General features: G+C 36.4%; 1 protein-coding gene across 2 annotated transcripts in view; it reads right to left on the bottom strand.

The window, feature by feature from the left end:
- The window catches only part of RDX (radixin), a 74,627-nt gene that overhangs the window by 27,977 nt on the left and 26,108 nt on the right, over positions 1 to 20,542 (bottom strand). For both annotated transcript variants that reach the window (XM_081154758.1, XM_081154757.1), the window contains exons 4-12: positions 19,473 to 19,568; positions 18,688 to 18,962; positions 14,070 to 14,153; positions 13,724 to 13,870; positions 10,872 to 10,968; positions 9,833 to 9,996; positions 3,928 to 4,058; positions 2,771 to 2,931; positions 1,811 to 1,903 (exon numbers count right to left, since the gene is read on the bottom strand). In XM_081154758.1, coding sequence (XP_081010884.1) covers positions 1,811 to 1,903; positions 2,771 to 2,931; positions 3,928 to 4,058; positions 9,833 to 9,996; positions 10,872 to 10,968; positions 13,724 to 13,870; positions 14,070 to 14,153; positions 18,688 to 18,962; positions 19,473 to 19,568 — 1,248 coding nt within the window. The remainder of the gene's footprint in view (positions 1 to 1,810; positions 1,904 to 2,770; positions 2,932 to 3,927; positions 4,059 to 9,832; positions 9,997 to 10,871; positions 10,969 to 13,723; positions 13,871 to 14,069; positions 14,154 to 18,687; positions 18,963 to 19,472; positions 19,569 to 20,542) is intronic.

Here is a 20,542-nt window from a genome sequence, read left to right as displayed (position 1 = left end):
TCATGCCACTTGTAACAAGGGATGGACCTTGAAGGCATTATGCCAAGTGAAATAAGTCAGAGAAAGACAAGTATCGTATGATCTCACCTATATGTGGAAAGTATAGGGGGGGATTAATGGTGATGGAAAAAAGTAAAATAAAGAAAAAAACAAACAAGCAAAAAAACAAATTAAACACACCCTCTCCCCACACACAAAATTAAGCTTTTGGATATTGAGATAGACTGGTAGTGACCAGAGGTGGGGGTGGGCAAAATATGACAAAGGGGTTAGTAAGTACAAACTCCTAGCTATAAAATAAGTCATGGGATGTAATGCACAGCATGACAACTGTAATTACTACTACTATATTGCATATTTGAAAGTCACTAAGAGAGATAACTTAAAAGTTTTCATCACAAGGGAAAAAAATTTGGATCATTTCACTATGTACACAAATATGAATTATGTTGGACACCTAAAACTAATATAATGTCAATTATATCTAAATTTAAAAATGTTTTGAATATAGTCTAATATTAGATGAGATGAAAACTGACTAAAATGAAACAGTATATACAGTATGACCTCACTCTGAACATGTACATGTGTGACACACATGTGCAAACAGGAAGAGACCCTGAAAGGACATGCAAGGAGGTGTCACAACAGTGATCCTAGGGTATGGGAATGTGGTCCGTGTGACTTTTCTAATCTCCGGAATTCACAGGATTTGCCCTGTGGTGAATTATTTTTAAGTTTAAGTGTCTCTATAAAATTCTAATAAAGATAGTGTAACAGGTGGGTTAACAGAGTTTTATTTCTTTTGTACAGTTATACATACATATATACTAATTCTCAATATATCAAAAACTTTTCTATGAAATTTAAACTGCTACAAAGAAAATTTAAGAATGAAGAAAACCATATTCATTTTATTGTAGAAAAGTCATGTAAGTATACATTTAAGAATTAATGTTATCTAAAGTTTGAATTAAGTTGTCATCATCTTATATTCCCCACCCCTCAACTAAAGCCTTAGTTTTCACTTGTGTGTGATTTCAGACAACCGTAGTTTCATCTACTTAGAACTCGTATTAGAAATCTCAGAGTCACCTTCACTGCCTCCCTCTAATTCAACTTTACAGCCAATCACCTGGCTGCCAGGCCCTTCTGAATCGACCATGAATGTCCCTGACAATTCCTGTCCCTCTTTATTCTCACAGCCACATCCTTAGGTTGGGTCTTTAGCTCTAAGTAATCCTACCCATTACCCCAATCCACCCTTCACACTGACTGTGAAGCTATTTTTATAAAACCATTCCTGGCTATGTTACAATCCTGTTTTAAAATCTTTGGAACCCAACACCTATAGATACTCCCCATCGTCTTGACTTAGCAGGGTATTTCTATAAAACCTTCCACAAGTTAATTTCCTCTCTAACTCTCCAGCCACATCTCCGAAAATTTCTGAGTTGCTTGCTCACTGGCTCCCCTCAGGTCTGTCGTGTACTTTCATACTTCCTACAAGCATTCATTTCCCTCTTTCTGCAATGACTTCCTCTTCAGTCTCTAACCACTCCTAATCTTTCTACCCCAAAATCGAATGTATTATTCAAGACCCAGCTTAAACTTCTAAGCGTGTCCCCACACCTGCCTCACTCACCTCTCCTGTGTTCCCAGAGCACGTAGCTCACATCAGTAGATAAACATTTACTACCACACACCCGTACCTTCCCTTCCAGACTGTAACAGTGCCCTGTACTCATCTCTATAAATTCAGCATAATGCAAGTAGTCAATGAATGACAGTGAATGAACAAATAAATTACTTTTTGTTGCCACTCATTAGCTTCCTCTTCTTTCTTCCTCTTGGCTACTTCCAGAAGTGTAATCCTGGCAGTGAATTCGGCAAGTTCTGCTGCCTAAAATGGACAATATAATTACCAAAACTAAAAAATAATGTATTTTCAATAACTTATATTAAGTCAACAAAGCTTAAATGTACATGCTTGAGCTGTTTTATGTTTTTCTTAGTCTTCCATTTTTAAAAAGGTAGCATTTCTTTAATGTCATAAATACCATATTCACAGCAGGTCTAATGAGCTAATAAGAAAAAGTATAAGAATTTTTACTATTCTATAGACAAGAATGTACTCATGGTTCAGCAGCAGGGACTTCAAATGTATGACTTAGGAGTTATTTTTTACTTTTATCGATAAGTATTTGATAAAGCCTACAAAGGGTAAAAACCCTGTATTTACATAATGCTTTACAGTTTAAAGAGCACTCTGCCAACTAATCTCCCTTGATTCCCCAACAAGCCTATTGGGGGCGCTACTCCTTTTCTCAAAAGTAGGGACCTGAGACTCAGGAAGACCAAAGACACACAGCGAGTGAGTGCCCGGCCACTGCTCAACTCCAGGATCTCCCAAGTGTCACGCCTGCTCCTTACCATTTACTTGCAAGTCCACTACACAAACAAAACCCAGTCAGTTACGGCCAACAGCTACCTTATAGAGGCTACAATACACTGTCAGTTTATCTAAAACAAAGCATGCCAGTGGCTTATGTAAAGTTTAAGTGAATCAGAATCTTTTGCTAGCAATAGGCTTCACTTTATCTTTTATCCTGTTTCATACTTTTAGGTTTATTTCCACACTGTTATTAAGTTACTTGTATCTTCGGTTTGCTTTCCAAAAGGTGTAATATAGACTTAGTTTCACAAGGTTCCCTCCTGCTTCTGTCTACACTTTTCTTTTCTCTAGGACAGAAAGAACTAAGGTCCTCACGAGCTGTTCCTGGTTCTTCATCTGGTCGGCAGCCTGCTTCGCGATCGCCGACTTGGCCTCCTCCGCAGCCTGTCGCTCCTTTTCAAGCCTTTCCGCTTCTTCTTTCGCTCGTTTTCGTTCCTGGTCCAGTTCCAGAGCTTTTCTAGTCTGTTCTTCCAGTTCTGTCAAAAATATCAGAATGAGTCTGAATAAAACCAAGTTTCTTCAGTTTTTTCCCTTAGAAATTATTTCCGTTCCTCTTAGGAACTACAATGATAAGCAGTTTGTGGATGGACAGCAATCTTTGCGACTTTCTCCTCTAGCTACCCATCTGCAAACTACTGTACCCGCTGCTCCCGAGCATCTCCCCACCACAGCAGGCTGGTGTAAGGAATGAAAATAAACCTTATACAAGGCTGTTATTTAATAAACCAGAAACAGAATAATCATCTTATTCTATTTCCAACAGAATTAATGGCTGTTCTACTAGCTGTCAGGAAAGCAGGTATTAACTCTAGTTTTATAGACAGTGTAGATTTCATGCTAGCCCCGGGATACTGCTGCTTTGGAAGGAGGCAAACATCTTATTTTGCTCAATAGTTTTTTTCTTTTGTTCTCCCCACTATTTGTTGTTGAAAGTAGTATATATATCCTAGAGTTATTTAATATAAACCATGCTGTCCAAATCTAAGGTATCCTTCCTACACACTATATAGCATGTTGGTTACACACTGCTTAGGAAGCAGATTCTTCCCAACACTTCTATGTGTTGTGTGCTCTTTAATATACTGCAATCAAATCCAGGACTGATTCCAAAAGAGTTACACAGTCAGAATAGCTTAAAAATGCCTTAAATTACTTAGTGCCTTAAGGTATTTAAGTATCCATAAAGCAGTGTGTAAATGCTTTTGTTTAAATGCCATAAAGTGCAAAAATGTGTTCTTGTTTATGGAACCCTGAACAAGAGAAAGAAATTGCTGGTTTAGTCGACAGAAGAGAGAACACATAAGCACCGAACGGCTGACTGCTTTCAACACATTTATGATGTGATTCCACTAAGTTTAACTTGGCAATGAAACGTAATTACTCTCTGTAAGGTAAGACGTAGTAGTAGAAGGAATACTACACCTGACAACAGAGCAACAATTGCGAATCCAATGTCAAAGAGAAACTTTCACCTTTCTGGGCTTTCAAGGTCTGCTCTTCTATTTGCCGTAGACGCTCCATTAGCTCTTCCTTCTCACGTTCTATTCTTTCCTTTTCCTTTTCTGCTATTTCTCTTTTCTTCTTTTCATTCTCTAACTGCGCCCTTAAAAGGAATTGCAACTGCTTTGTTACAAATTAATAACTAGAAATAGTTACATAAAATCTAAGTACTGTAAATCAACTGAGAAGAAACTACAGCATAAATATTACGTCTTCATTATATTCAGCTGTGTTAAAAAAAAAATCATGTCAAAAATATAGATGTGCCCTGGAACTTACACATACACTGGATTATAATGTGTTTCCTACAATGGAGTCATAATAAACAATCAATCACTACTTTAAAAATATTAAAAACTGAGCCATTTTAGAAAGAGTCTCAAAGGACAAATTTTCAAAACTGCTAGGAAAGTAAAACTGTCAAATACATCCCTTGTGTGTAAAGCACTTTCTTAATGCGGACTTGTGTGGAGAAAAAAAGGTAGATTTATCACTTGCATACACAATGAACTTTGGCAATAAATTAGAGATCAGCACAAAAGGAGTTAACTGCACAGTTGCCATACCCCAAAACATGACTTCTGTAGCTTAGCAGGAGCTTGAAGGGAGCACACAAAGCTGTTTTATTCTAAACAGTAAAATAGCCTGGGAGAGCAACAATTTTCAATCAACAATAAATTAACCCAAGCTTAAATTTTAAGATAGAACCAATTTATGCTTAGATACAAGAGGTGAAATCAGTTATGTCTCCTGTGGCAATTCCAATAGAATGAAAGTAGGTAGCTATCTAATGCTGTTTCAAAAGGTCATCATGAGAGCTAGGTGGAACAGCCAGCCTCCATCAGTTAGCTGCATCTGTCATGGGCCTAACAGACCGTTTCTTTTAAATATAGCCAAAATCGTTCACTGAACATCTGCCAAGAGCCTACCATGGGTCTGACTGTATGTCGAGGGCCAAAAATATAAAGATAAATAAGAATTAGATGAGATGCTATGTCAATCATCAGAAATATTACCTACTTAATAAGTTTAATCAACATTCAATATCACCATTACTTTAATGGAAAAACATTTAAGTTAAAAATGGATTATATTTTCATTTCTGAAACTTACCTGAATATGTCTAAATAATCCCCCAAAAAGGCACCACTGCCAGCTGGTGTCCATTCTGAATGCCAGGCACAAAGCCATGTAGTTTCTCAACTTTCCATCTCTGATAAACTTATCAGCAAAGTTTTTTTTCCTTCCTCTGTAAAACCCAAATTTAAACATTTCTGCAACTCCTTCATACCTATCTGCTCCCAGCACAGAAAAAGAATCCAGCTTTGGGGCAAACAGGTAGAATTGTGATGTCAGCAAGAGTTAAGACAGACACCTGATGGTGATCTCCTGTGCACCAAACCAAACCTTAGGAGTCACCACACCTCCACAACTAGTTTAATGAATCCTCACAGCATTTACGATTCTAGGGCCTGAAGTTCATTCATTCAAGGGGAGCTCCGCCTACGTTCTGGAGTTCCCTAGAGGTACTTCCTCAACAGCCAAGAGGAAGAGTCAACACCTAGCCACCCACCCCGAGAGGTGGCCTCCCTGTGCGGCACATTCACCTCCTCCTTCCTCTCCTATTTTGATCTACAGAGTACATTCAAGTACATTCAGGCAGAGGTTTAAGGACTTGGGAGACCCCACCCCTCTAGAAGATATGAGTGTGATAGAGGCTTAAATGAAAGTTTGAGTTTCTCAATTTCCTTGGGCAAAAGAAGGGCCTGGTGGCCCCCAGAGACTGCTGCCCTTTTTGTATTCTATAGAAAGCTGAAAATGCAGGCTGCCCCTGAAGGCAAAGAAAGCACAGTACTTTTCAAGTAATTGCTAATATGAGCAAGAGGTACTTTTTTTCCGTGCCAAGCTGCCTTTCACCCTTGGATGTTGTTGATCAGCTTCCCAGCCTCTGCTCAGCCACATCCAGTGCTGCCACAGCTCCCCAGACAGTGACCTTCCTCCCTGAGGCTCACACCACAAACCACATCTCAAGACTAAAGGCTTCGATAATATGCCAGGAGCTCAACCTGTCAGGTCCAGCTCTGGCACCCATGTGGCCCCTCCTGGAGATGGGTGCTGGTTTTACTTAGTTTTCCCTACTGATGTTTCATTCATTCTTCCTCAAGGAGGGAAGTGAGGAGATACGGAAACAGGAAAAGCATGGGGGGTTGAGGGGACTAGCCTTTGTACTGAAATGTGGAATAAACGTACAGCAGATATTTAACTTGATTATAATATTTAAAACAATACAGTTTATTCTGCTGCACTCTTACAAAGCTTGCGTCTCACATCTTACAAGAATTCTCACGACTGCAGCCATCAACAACGAGCACTGCATTCAATGGAAACAAATGCCTTTGGCTCTCCACATCCCTCAGTCGTACCTAGTTTTGCAGGTCTGTCTCGTCTCCCTCATGAAATGAACCTGCTTGTCCCCTAAACAATGTTGAATAGGGAGGACCAACCTGGTACATCCATTGGCCCCTAGGCAAGCTGTGCATGTTCTTATCTACATGTTTGCTTATGTTGGCTTCCTCTTCTGAAAATATCCTCCCCCCTCTAATTCTCAAGCCTAATTCTAACTTTAAAGCCTTAGTAAAGTCCCACTTTCCCCATTAAGCCTCTTGTGTAATGACACAAATCTGAACCATAAATATTTTTCTTTAGACTGGGTTTGGAAACACTAATGTGACCAAGTTGTTCTACTTCGAGAATGTAAATAACATATTAATAAACTACCAATTCTCTGTACTAACATGCAAAAAAGAAAACATTTCAGAATAGATTACTTTTTAAAGAATATCAGATGGGCCCAATTACATTTTTGTTAACTGAAGATTAAAAACTAACATATAGCCCTGCCAGTGTGGCTCAGTGGCTGAAGGTCGACCCATGCACCAAGAGGTTACTGGTTCGATTCCCAGTCAGGGCACATGCCCAGGCTGCGGGCTCAATCCCCAGTAGGGGGCATATGGGAGGCAGCCAACTGATGTTTCTCTTTCTCCCCCTCTCCCTCTCTCTGAAATCAACAAAAACATTAAAAAAACTAACATATAACTTCTATTCAGACTATGTATTAACAACATTAAGAAATATTATAATAGCTACTATTAAATGTTTATATATCAATCACTGTCATTATTTCTTACAAAAACCCTTGAAGATAGAACAACTATTTTCATATTAAGGGTAAGAGAACAGTGGCTCAGAAGTTGTTTTCAGCAAGTGTTAGATGAGGATTCAAACCCAGATGTATGTAGTTCCAAAGCCTGTATTGTATTACCCTTTGTATGACACCAGCTGTGTCCTAATGACACAGGCAGCCAGCCATGACACAAAATATCCCATAGCTAACCCACAACCAGCGTGAGTGCATCTGAATCTAAATTGTAAACTCCAGGCTCTTCCTTTTTAAATTTGGTAACAATTTTAGCCATACAAAAAACATCCAGAATTACACGATGAATCATCAATTTGGATGCAAATAACTTTAGAGCACAGATTACAGGCATCAGTAACCCATGGTATTTAACGTGTAACACCACTTCCACTGTGAAAAACCTGAAGTGGGGAGAGTTATGGGAAAGAACAGGAGCACATACACCAAGGTGCTGCAGGGAAAGAGGCTTCCTCGCTGCCCTGCCCCATCCCAACTACTCTTCTTGCCCAGAAGAGTCCAGCAGCACAGGCTGCACAGCTCCGAGCAGTCCCCCAAGTATGTCTGGCTGGCTACCTTGCCAATGGGCTTGACCAAAATTGTTTCCACATATACAGTTGTCATTTCTCTCTCTCTGACCTGTAAAGCAGGGGATAAATGAAGACCTGGCATGCCATTTCTGAAACCTGCCACACCCCTACACTGCTAATATAAAACATCCTCTAGGCATCCAAATGAATTAAACAGTTACTGAATTCCTACTGTGTACAATGCTTGCTAATGAAAAGGCTGTACAATTTATCCAAGATAGGAACCAGAGGATTCTTATTGTGGCATAAAAGAAACATAAAGTCCTCCACTTTCATCCAGGCCTCAGAGTAACTAAAACATAGTCCCATCACCAAATGGTACTTACAAATCACCCTACATATATTAAAACCAACAACACCCCTCTATGTGAGAAATAAAGAACAAGTTCATGAATATATTCCAGAAAGTGAATAACGTGTCCACACTACAGACAAGCAGAACAGTTAGGGCACGGAGTGATGAGCATGCGAGAGCACAGTCGGCGCTCTGTCGTGGGCTCCTCATCCATGGATTTAACTAACTGTGAAGCAAAAATATTTGGAAAAAAGTTCTGTTGTTGCTGATGTGCACTGAGGCCTACAATGGTTGTGTCTGTAGGAAACATGTAAGGACTTTTTTCCTTGTCATTGCTCCCTAAGCAATACAGCATCACATTTACGTAGCGTTTGCATCGTATTAGGTATTACAAGTCATCTAGAGACGATTTAAAGTACGGGGAGGATGTGCGCAGGTCATGTGCAAATACGACACCGCTCTCTATAGGGCACCGGGGCGTCCATGGGGGCCCTGGGACCAACCCCACAGAGGAAAGCTGTAACTTCTGAACATATATATAGATATAGGGTGTCCCAAAAAAATGTGTATACACACTCTGAATAATTATAAAGGCAGTGTTTATTAAAATACATCTCATTTTCAAAACTGAGCTATCAACTATTACAGTGTGTATACGTATTTTGGGAGACCTTGTAGAAAGTAAAGCCCAATAAAGAACTATTTTAGAAAGTATGTAATACTAGAACCACAATGGGATTCTAAGCCACATGAGAGCAGTACAAAATGAGAGCCCAGTCTAGGTAACAATCCAACTTAGTATCTTTAATGGTAGGTCAGAAATTACTGGAAAGTTTCATACCTATATAAAAAATGTTTTATAATACAGTAAACTTTTCTAAGGCAAATGAGTTGAGGGGAGAAATCTGAATTAATAGAAGATCTGAATTACACAGAACATTTAAGAAAAAAAAAATTACATCATTAAAAACAAACACTGAAAGTATAAAAAGCAAAATTGTATTTAGCAGCGGGCCTATTTATTAGATTCAAATCGTATAATTTCCAGTATGTTTAAACTACATAAATTTACATATACTTAGGTATCCTCAATTTTGTTTTCTTTAGGACTTACTCTATTTCTTGGATTATCATGCTATTCTACAAAGATTTCTTTAATAAAGGTTAACTTTAGTGTCTAAATTTTTTCAAATAAAGCATAAAGTTTAAATTAATCTAGAGTCAGATTTGGGAATTTTGCTGTCACACGTAGTAATATGGTTCTAGGCTGGACAAGAATTTTACTTAATCTGTCCATTTCAAAAGCTCTCCATTTAATATAGATAATAGTATCTTCTTTTGAAAGTCTACATGAACCATGGTTACAAAGATCAGTGTTGCTGGCAGGGAGAATTGGTGTTACTGTACTCTGTACACTGACTTTTTGAGTTCTATGTCCATGACATTGTTTAAAAAAAATTCCAGCATATTCTTACCCTGAAAAATTAAGAAATGTAAGTCACAAGCAAAACAAACTTGAAATTTCATACTACATCCAAGTCAATGTCTGTCAATGAGAAGCAAGCATAAAAGAAAAGCACATCTGTGAAATCATGAAAAGCTATTTACATAGAAATGTCAGATTTCAAACGTGAAAATTATATATACTCATTATAAAAGAGGATAGTGATAATACTGTTATTCAATTTTAATACAATGAAAATGTAAATTCCGAGTATGTTAAAGAAACTGAGCATCCTTAAATTTTAAAGAGCCTATTCCTATCAGTCAAGAAGGAAAGGCTGTAAATTCCATACCTCTCCAACTGCTTCTGATGTTTCTCCTCCCTCGCTTGAGCCTTCATCTGCTGTACTTCAATAGTATCAGGCTTCCTTCTTCGCATGTACAGTTCATGGTTTCCCATACACAAGGCCAAAATCCGCTTATTGATTCTCAGACGAGGCGCATAAAAAACAAAATCCTAAACATAAAATATTCTAAACTTAAAATCTTTCTAAAGGATAGTCTTTCTCACAATAATCTGTACTAAATTTCAGTGTGTGGTATGAACTCTGACGTCACATTACATACAGTTTAGGAATCATAAAATTTCTGAACTCCTAGTGAGTGTGCCACTTTCACACAGCCGGTTCCTCAGCTTCTCATTCGCCACCAGTTTGTGGAGAGGATAACCACCTTATACTCTCAATACATTAAATGTCATTTATTATTTTTATTTTTTCTTCTCCAAAGTAACTACTAGCATATGTTCCTCCATCCCAGGTGGGGTTTTTGTTTGTTTTACCTTTTACCATATTTATCTCAAAACTGGCCTTCGTTCAGGGCTGTCAGGTTCTGTAGCCTAGAACTGTTCTCATCTTCTGTCTTTCACTAACTAACAGAATATGGGAGTATGTGTAATACTGGAGGAATCAAAGAATGTATTTAAATATCAAGATTTAAGTGTAAGGCTTCGAGTTACAAAAATACAACGTTCATGACGCAAAACTCTCGGAACAGAATTAATACAGAACAGGACACCTCTGCTGCATCCCAGACGTCAATAAACAAGCTTTTTATGCTTCTTAGGAATGTTGATTATTTGCAACCACCTCCTAATACCTTATAGTTAAATTTCAGTTAAAACACAACTCTAATATTTATATATTTGTATGTTGTACTAAGATGAAAACTCTGTATTTTTAATAATTTATTATTGCGTTATTAAAAACACAGGTGAAAAAGAATATTCCTTAGGAGCAACCCAATAAACGAACAGTGTCATTCTTCAAGTAATACCATAGCAAAGGGGCAGAAACTGACACGACAGGAAACATATTTTAAAATTTTACTTACAGGTGCCTTTTTGTCGATTGGCTTTATGACAAATTTTTTGTCATTAAATGAAATATTTCTGATTTCACTCCAGGGAAAACCAATTTTAGGTGTTAACCTTAAAAAATGAGAGCATCCCTTTAGTTAGAAGCAGGAAACAATGGACAAAATTCCTATCAACTTTTTTGGGGCAATTTAGCTGAATGACCAGTCTTAAAAGTTCCAGATTTTCAAAATGTATTCTTACTCATAACATATTTTTGACATTGTCTTTTAAGGAAAAATCTGATTAAATCACATAAAACAAAGAATAACTATCCCCAAAATTCCCTAAATGTGTCATGAACCTTGATTTCCCTAAAATTACCTAAAGAAAACTATCTAGCTCTAGAGTGTAGAACTGAGTTCTCAGGGTCAAACTACTACAACCATTAAGTTTAATATGTTTAAGGGAGGGTGGGGGAGGAATAATAGCTTTCATAACTTTTCATGTGAATTGACATGTTACTAAATATAAAAAAATTATTTCCTGTTTATTTTTAAAATGTTTGCATTATTTATGAATATACTAAAAACACTGAATTTTCAGTATACTTTAAAAGGCTTAATTTTATCCAGGCTGGAATGGCTCAGTTGGTTGAGCATCAGCCCATGCACCAAAATGTTGCCAATTCGATTCTTGGTCAGAGCACATGCCTGAGTTGTGGGTTCAATCCCCAGTAGGGGTGTGTATGGAGGGCAACCAATCTGTGTTTCTCTCTCACATTGATGTTTTACTCTCTCACTCTCTTCTCTCTAAGCATTATCCTCAAGTGGGGATTAAAAATAATAAAATAAATAAATAAAAGGCTTAATTTTATGGTATGTGACATATGTCCTACAAAAAATTTTAAACACTCTCCCGGATGGTGTGGCTCAGCAGCTAAGCATCAACCTATGACACAGGAGATGGAGGTTCGATTCCCAGTCAGGACCCATGTCTGGGTTCTGGGCTAGATACCCAGTAGGGGGTGTGCATGAGGCAGCCAATCAATGACTCTCTCATCACTGATGTTTCTATCTCTCTCTCTGTCCCTCTCCTTTACTGGCTCTGAAGTCAATAAAAACATAGTTTAAAAAAAAAATTTAAACACTCATATACACAAATGTTTGTATAAGTAGAACTGAAATTCTAACCCTGTGACTATAAAACAGTTGTGCCCCCATTAACCATCCTACACACAAAGATTCAGGCAATCAGATTGGAACAAGTAATTTTGTTTCTGCTTTTCATACATGTTACTGTTTCAGACTACCCATCAATGTGTCACTGCTAGCCAATAAGGAGCATGAAATGACTGTGATACCTATGTTGGCCTGAAGGCATATTGAGTCAGAATTCTGATAACAGAGTATGAATTTCTACCTATTTAGAGTCCTTTTCATTCTTAATCAGACTCACTGCAGTACAGCAAATAATTTTTCCACAAAAAACATTCTTTACTCAATAATGCATGCATTATACTGTTCCCTAATGGCCACCAAGTCAGACACCTACTTAAATGGGAGGCTGTTAGAACACTATTTTTAAGGCAGTATTATACTATATTTACATTTTACTTTTAAAAATTCTAAAGTATTTACTCATACAATTCTCACAACAATTTTGTGTGGTGACCCTGGCAGTGATACAAATTTCAGAGAGTTAATACCTTGACCAGGGTCACAAAGATAATAAGAAGCAGAGCTGATAAAAGAACCTAACTAGCCTTCTAGTGTTGCACCCTATTTTTATTTTTATTTTAAATTTGGAAATAGATGAATACATTCTCATTATAAAAACAATTAAATTACAGAAGAGACCAAAGGACACTCTGTCCACAATCCCCAATCCTCTCTGCCCTGAGCTAACCCCTTTGTCTCTTTCATATTTCCCACCTTTATCTGTATTTATGTATATAATGAGTACTCTAATAGATACTTGAATTTTAAAGGAAAGAAAAAAGATTGGCTTATAATAGTCTTAAAGTTATTTTTGTTTTTCAAAAATTTCAAATTTTCCCTCCTGAATGATAGAGCATTTTAACTTGCTTTGTAATATAAATGAAAAAATGTACCAGAGTAAAATTAGGAAAATGCTCACTTTTGGAGTCATGACGTATATGCTTAGAAATGTGTGTTTTATTCGCTATCTGTAATAATGAAACTAAAATTTTGGAGCCAACCCAAAATAAAGCGAAATGCTTTTGGAGAAGATGCTACTGGCACAGACTTGAATGCTTATGTGGTATGGTAAATAAATTAAAGAAAGGTATATGTAAGTCAAATGAAGCAATTGCAGCTATCATACACAAAAAGTGCTAAAAGAGCTTAATGTATATTATATTAACATAAAAATACCTGGTGAATTTCAAAATAAAATTACACTGTTCAGTATTTTTAATACAGGGATATTCTATTTTATTAATGTCCAAAAATATTCAAAACAATTCCTATAAATGTTCAACAAAAAGATGTTACAAAACAATAAATCACACATCTTTTCATTTCACTGTCTCATTTCTCCTGATTTTTTTATAGATGTTAATTTCAATTTCGACCTGTATGCCAGGCGTAACATTTAAAGAATTATGCTTCACCTACTGAGGGAACAAAGGTTAATTACGTTACTAGACATAACTCACAAGGGATAAAGAAGCACATTTCAAATAAAAGTGAATCCTCCCATTTTGATAAATACAATGAAAGTAAACTCTAAAACCACAAGATGTTGAGACAATGAAAATATGATATCTGAAAGCCTACATGGCATTAACTAATCTTGTAACTTGAAGGGGAAAAGCAGCAGGGAGAGTGACGCCAACTGATCAATGTCGAGATCACTGTTTACTCACTTGTCATCATGCTCATAAATGTTCAGACCCAGGGCATCAACACCCAGCCACAATTCAGTTCCTTTTTTATTTTTTATTTCAAAATAGTTGACTCCATACATTTCTAGATCTTGTGCAATTTTCAGGTATTCCATCATAGAATCCTCCCTGTTGAAATAAATCTTATTACAATATATTTAAGTAAGAGTAATATCAAACAAATTACAGAAAAACTTTGAATTAAAATTTAGTGCTTTATTTATGTAAGTCAAATGATCTCTGGGGGATAATCTGATGTAATAATTTATGTTATGAAATAAAAATACTTTAATCTGAGGAAAACACAAGAAAACAGCCATCCGAATACCTTAGCATTCCTCTGTGTTCTTCATGCCAGTTCTGTATTCTTTCTTCCCACTGCTCTTTTGTCAATTTGTGTTGTTCCAAAACACTATAATGAAAAAGAAAAAAACCTATGAAAATGTCCTCACGACAGTAAGTCAATATTCTTTAAAAGTTAGAATCCCACCCTCACTGTGGTGGTTGTCATACACAATACAATTGCACAGGATAAACACACACCTGCACACAAATGACTGCACGCAAAGCTGATAGAACCTGAATAAGCAGGTGGATCACATCAATGTGAACACTGACTTCCATACTGTACTGAAGTTATCAAGATGTTACGATTAGGGAGGTCTGGGAGAACAATGCACAGGATCTCTCTATATTTTACAATTGCATGGGAATCTACAATGATCTCAAAATAAAAAATTTCTATAATCCTGAAATTACTTTAATAACATGTTTTAAATAGTTATTATACAGATAGTTTAAGAATTCAAATGTTTCAAATGAATAAAATATTGGGCAGAAGAGGAAAAATGACTCTCATTATTAATAGAAAAATTAGAGAAAAGATTGAAAATCAGAATTCTTAGGCCTTAATCATTCTTTTACTGTATGTATTTATTTTCTGTGCTGCTAAATTTAGTTTTATTTTCTATAGGTCATACTTTATATAAAGTGAAAAGTCATACATTTTTCACCACCTGTGCCCTCCAAATAACTTTTCATTAGTTTCTTTTGTATCCTTTCCAGTGTTTCTTATGCAAATATAAAAACATACAAACTGTATTTTCTACTACTGATATTTTAACATCAAATCAGCAGATTCAACATGCATATCATTTTCCTACTACGCACGCTATAGAGTATGTATTTCTATCCTCTTTGGGTCATATAATAATTATTTCTTTATTGGTGAATCCCCAAATTCCACTTTACTGATAGCAAAAGCTGTGGTGTTAAAATATTATTTTGCTATATAAAAATTTTACATGAAACCCAGGGATTTCTTGGCAATATAAAGAAATCTTAGGACTTCTTGGACAAGTTACTATTGAGAGCAGACTCCTTAATGGGGTCTCAGACAGACCATCATGTTCTTGTTACAAACTGTTCCTATCTCTATGTACCCTTTTTTAAGCCCTTGCTTTAGGGGAAATGAGTTTTGTTTTCTCCCTCAGAGCACTTAAGTTTCCACATTTTTCTTGTCTTTATTCCTCTCTCTTGCTGTCTGGTGCCTCCTCACCAACAGGAGTACAATCAGCCTTGAAGACACAATCAATTCAGCCAATTGCTAGTATCTGATGTTAACTAAATCTGAAGGTACAGGTTAATTAAACTGGACGCCACTAAGACTTCTGCTATAGCTTTTCATATCCTGAATTTCAAATATCATTTGTCTGCATTTTGTATAATGTACCTGTACTATTAAATCTGCAGGACTAAATTTGCAGATCTCCAAAACTTCCTACCCCCTTTTCCTTCTGTCCAAAAATCAGTTCTTTAAACAACTTACATGCATATATGCATAACCCATGGACGCAGACAACAGTGTGGTAAAGGCCGGGGGGGGGGGGGAAGCGAGGTGGAGGGGATCAATGGGGGGAAAAGGGGGGATATCTGTAATACTTCCAACAATAAAGATAAATTTAAAAAAAAGTCAATTCTTTTCTCTGTGTTACAGAACACGTCTAGAAACCCATGCTTTGCTACTCCTAGTTTTTTCTTCTAAACAGCAAACTTCTTTCGAGAACTGTCCACCATATTCACTATCCTTCAATTCCATCCCTCACACTCACTGCCCCCCGCCCCCGCCTACCAAAATCTGGCTTTAGTCCCCAACAGTCTACGGACACTGCTCCTTCTAAGGTCACTACCAATCTACTTATTGTTATACCCAAGACGCATCCGTTTCCCTCATACTCGACCTCTTTGTACTATTTGACACTGCTGACCAGTCTCCTGAAAGCATTTTCGCCTTGGCTTCCATGATGTAACACTCCTCTGGTATTAATCTCAGTATACTTTACAGGCCTCTTCCTCTGTACTTAAAAGTCAAGTTCCAACAAGGTCTATCCCAGGCCTTTCTCTTAGTCTATATGTACTTTCAGGTCCATCTCTTTCTTCCCATCTATGTGCTAGTTACTCCCAGAACTGTATCATAGCTCAAACTGCTCTCCAAGATCTGAACCCACACTGACCAATGAACATTAGCTCTCTCTTGGTTATACTGTAGATATTTCAAACTCAATAGGTTCAAAACTGAAATCTCCCTCCTGAAAAATGTATTCCTGCCCCCCACATCTTTTCAAAAAGGTATTACCAAACATCCAGATGCCCAAGTCAGAAACCTGGGATAGAAAAATGTATGTGTATCAAGCTCTTTTTAAAGGAGAAAGATACTGTCTGGTGGAGCTAAGTATCCACATCACCAGAAAACTAAACTCTACTGTCGGAGAACAGATTGCTTATCTGGGTTTTTCAATATAAGAATTAAAAGCATCCATCAAAATCATCAAATTACTATGATTTATGATCAATGATCACCAAATAACCTTCCGATTACTAATCCCCCCCATACTCAGATAATGATCTGAGTATGCTATATAAAAGTGTGCTATATACTATCATGGAATAGGTCAATCGTGAAATTTTCTCATTCTGAACCAAAAAATTAGTAGTATTCTAACATTAGGAGTCTCTCTTAATCTTCGACAGCTGGAATTACTTCTCCAGGGACTATCAACTTGAAGAACTGACTGGACTTTCGATGTCAAAGACCAAATCTTAAAGAGCATGTCTATCTCCCTTCTTTGTAAATAGAGTGGTTACAGCATACATGCATTTAAAATAAGAAACTGTCCTTAAGAGTGATTCCAGTGTTTCAGATATTTTTAAATCACGTGACTATTAAATGTAAACCAATTACTTTGGTGCTCAACCAATTATCTGACTTAATATTGAAAGAACTACTATGTTACAGTTGTTGAGATAAAATTGTTTTTTATGAATTAAGAAATTTTTCAGGGTAATTTTGATTATACATTAATATTTACCTTATGTACTGACTTAAAACTTAGTCTGCTCTATATTTTATTATATATAAATTATACCTCAATTAAAAATAAAAACTAATCCTTACTGAAATGAAATACTGTGCCAATAATCAATTTCTCAATTCAGTGCTTAAAAAAATCTGAGAAAAAGAACTTTGAATTGAAATAAAAAACAGACAAAACATACAGACTAGTAAGTATCTCACATTCCTGATTCTTTTGGTGAACCCATGCATTGTTTTACCTCTAAGATAACTATTATTGCAATATTAACAGCTAAAATAGTGTAACATTTAATAATCAAATATTAAAGCTACTGCACTTAACGCTAACTTATAAAGCATGTATCAACAAAATACACTGTTAGCTGAAAATAAACATTAATGCATCAACCAAAGGAAAATAGAAGGGGACATGATATAGTTTAATTTTTCTTCATATTAGTACCTATGAAAAAGAAACTACATCCAAGAGCTTAACTACTATGAGAAACTGGTGCAGAACTGAAATTTTAAGTTAAAAATATACAGTTTTGAATTTAAGTAGAAATTTTTAAACTTGGGAATTTGAACTAAGAACAACTTCTCTGTGGTTCTAAAAGATCACATACATTCTAATATCAAGGACATGTGTGGTACAAGAACTGGGATATTTAAAAATAATATCTGACACTGTACTTTCTAAATTTCTTAAGTAATGCTAACAACTAACACTTGTATCACATTTTACAGTTAAGCCCGCCCGAGCGTGGCTCAGTGGTTGAGCATCGACCTAGGATCCAGGCGATTGGGGTTCGATTCCTGGTCAGGGCACATGTCCGGGTTGCGGGCTCGAGCAAAGACTCTCTCATCATTGATGTTTCTCTCTCTCTCTCCCCCTCTCTGAAATCAATAAAGATATATTTTTTTTTTTTTAAAAGAAAATACACATTTTACAGTTAAAACTGTACACCATATAGTTCATGTACAGTAATCATAAACTGTAAGGCAGGCACAGCAGAATTAGTATCTCCACTTTGCTATCAAGGCTCAGGGATTTTGGGTTTTTTGCACCCAAGGTCACATAACTACCAAAGAGTAGAACCAGTACTCAAAATCTAGGTGTCCTCTCTAATGATTTTTTTCTTATGCCATGTTACTTTAAATAACTTACTGAGGCAGCAATATAGTACAGGTAAGAAAAGAACACAAGACTAGTAGTCTGAAAAACTGAGTTTGAAATGCCTTTTTAAAAGTTAGAAACTTAATTTTAGTTCTATGGAGGAAACACAGGCTGTTACTTACTATTCTCAAAAGCCTTCATTAAGCACCGATCTGCCTGTGCTTTTACCAAGCAGCCAAGGCCGCATCTTCCCCTAAGCTCAAATCGCCACTTAACTGCTTATCTTGTGGAAATGAAAGAGGCAGAAGGTATAGGTACTTGCAGACTATATAAATCTATGTAGTTACTGAGCCATGATTTTTAAAACTATACTTCGAGTCAGCTGGCAACTTAAAATCTAAAAAAATAAAATTCTATATACGAACTTCTGAAATATATTTTTTCAGAGAATATAACATAAAAGCATATTTCACTTACCGCTGGGGTAGGAGTCTATCATTAGCCAGGTAGCCTGGTTTGTGAATCTCTTTGTTATAATCTCCGTACTTGGCTTGGACAGCATAGGAAGCCAAAAGGACTGCAGTTTCTGGTGGGCAATATATCTCATCATTTAAGATAGCTTCTTTAACTTGCAAGAAGAAAAGTCTCTGGGTTATTTCTTGAATTAATTCCTCAGAAACATCTTCAGGAAAGAACTTAGCTCTAAATTTGAACTGTAAAGGATTCTCTTTTTTAACATCTTGCTGTGTCACCTGGAACAGTAATTTCAAACATAATCAACAAAAATCTTAAGTTCAAATTAACGAAATCTAGTCACATCAAATTCCTTTAGGTATGATGTAAAACAGCAATAAGATTCTAAATCTGTAAGTAAGATTTTAAACCTGTAAAAAATATATGTGAGAAAAAGATTCTATGCTCACAAATATGACCTGTAACTCACAGACCCTATATAATAACCAAGATGAAACTTCTCTTGAGAAGCTTATTCTGCAGATATTTAAATCAAAGTCAAAATACTAAGTTATACCTAATATTTATTATATGCTAAGTTTTCAAATAAGAAAAGCAAACACTTCTTTTTCTAGGATAAGCTGATGGTGTCTTATTGAATTCAAAGGCATGACACCTTTAATGATTCAGATATAACTGCAAAAGGAATCCTGAATCAGTCAGACCCCTAAGTTTTTCTGGCACAAACTCAAGATCATTAATTTCAAAGTAACTTTATTATTAGCTGAATGTTATTATACATACTTTACCTTTTTATTTAGTTTAAGCCATGTAGAATAACCTTTGCTGTCCACGTACTGCAGCCCAAAAAACCAGACCTCACGCAAACCAACTGTTTTCACCACCTTAAAAAAAAGCCAATTTCAGTTCAACGTTCACACTATAACTAGATGGCACTATACTTAAAAGAAAAACAAACTACATAGGTATTACAGGTTTATTCCTTTGCTACAGAGAAGCTCTTTCTGAAATTTTACATGTTAATTAAAGGAACATTTCTGAAAACTTAAGAGTTTGTATGTTAAATTTTATAGTGTCATTTCAATCCTATTTGATCCATTTTTTATACCTCCCTTTCCTTGTCATTTCAATCCTATTTGATCCATTTTTTATACCTCCCTTTCCTTCTCAACTCCCATCATGATCCCATCAAGAGTCTGGGGAAACAGATTTAGAGCTGTTATAATCCCATTTTCCTATTTCAATTTACCCCCACAACAAATGCAGACTGGTGCAGCCACTATAGAAAAGAGTATGAAGGTTCCTCAAAAAACTAAAAAATGGAACTGCCTTATGACCCAGCAACTCCACATCTGGGTATATACTCAAAGAACCCCAAAACACTAATTCGAAAAAATTATATGCACCCCTATGTTCAATTTACCCTCACAACTACACTATGGTGAGGCAAGGCAAATAGTGCCATTATGGTGACAAGTCTCTGAAGACATTTAAATGCCCTGCTGGTGATTTCACCCCCACTCCTTCCCTTCACTCACCAGTGTATGTTCCATGTTCTTCCCTCACTGAGCAAGAACCACTCTTGGAACAAGCCATGAATTTACCCTCTACAGCTTTGCTCATGCTTTTTCCCCTGCCTAGAATGTTTCTTCTGTACTTTTACCACCTGCTGAATAATTTATTCCTTAAGGCCCAGCTCAACTAACATACCTTCTGTGAATGAAGCTCTCCTATTATCCAGATAAAATGAATCATCTGTGTCCAGACATTCCCACAGTACTTTATCTGTACTGCTATTAGAATATTTACTGTATCATATCATAATTAATTCTATTAGCAGGATGTCTATTTATTCTCC

The sequence above is a fragment of the Miniopterus schreibersii genome (assembly GCF_964146895.1).
Source record: "Miniopterus schreibersii genome assembly, chromosome: 12".
Taxonomy (NCBI): domain Eukaryota; kingdom Metazoa; phylum Chordata; class Mammalia; order Chiroptera; family Miniopteridae; genus Miniopterus; species Miniopterus schreibersii.
This window is presented reverse-complemented; position numbering and strand designations above follow the sequence as displayed.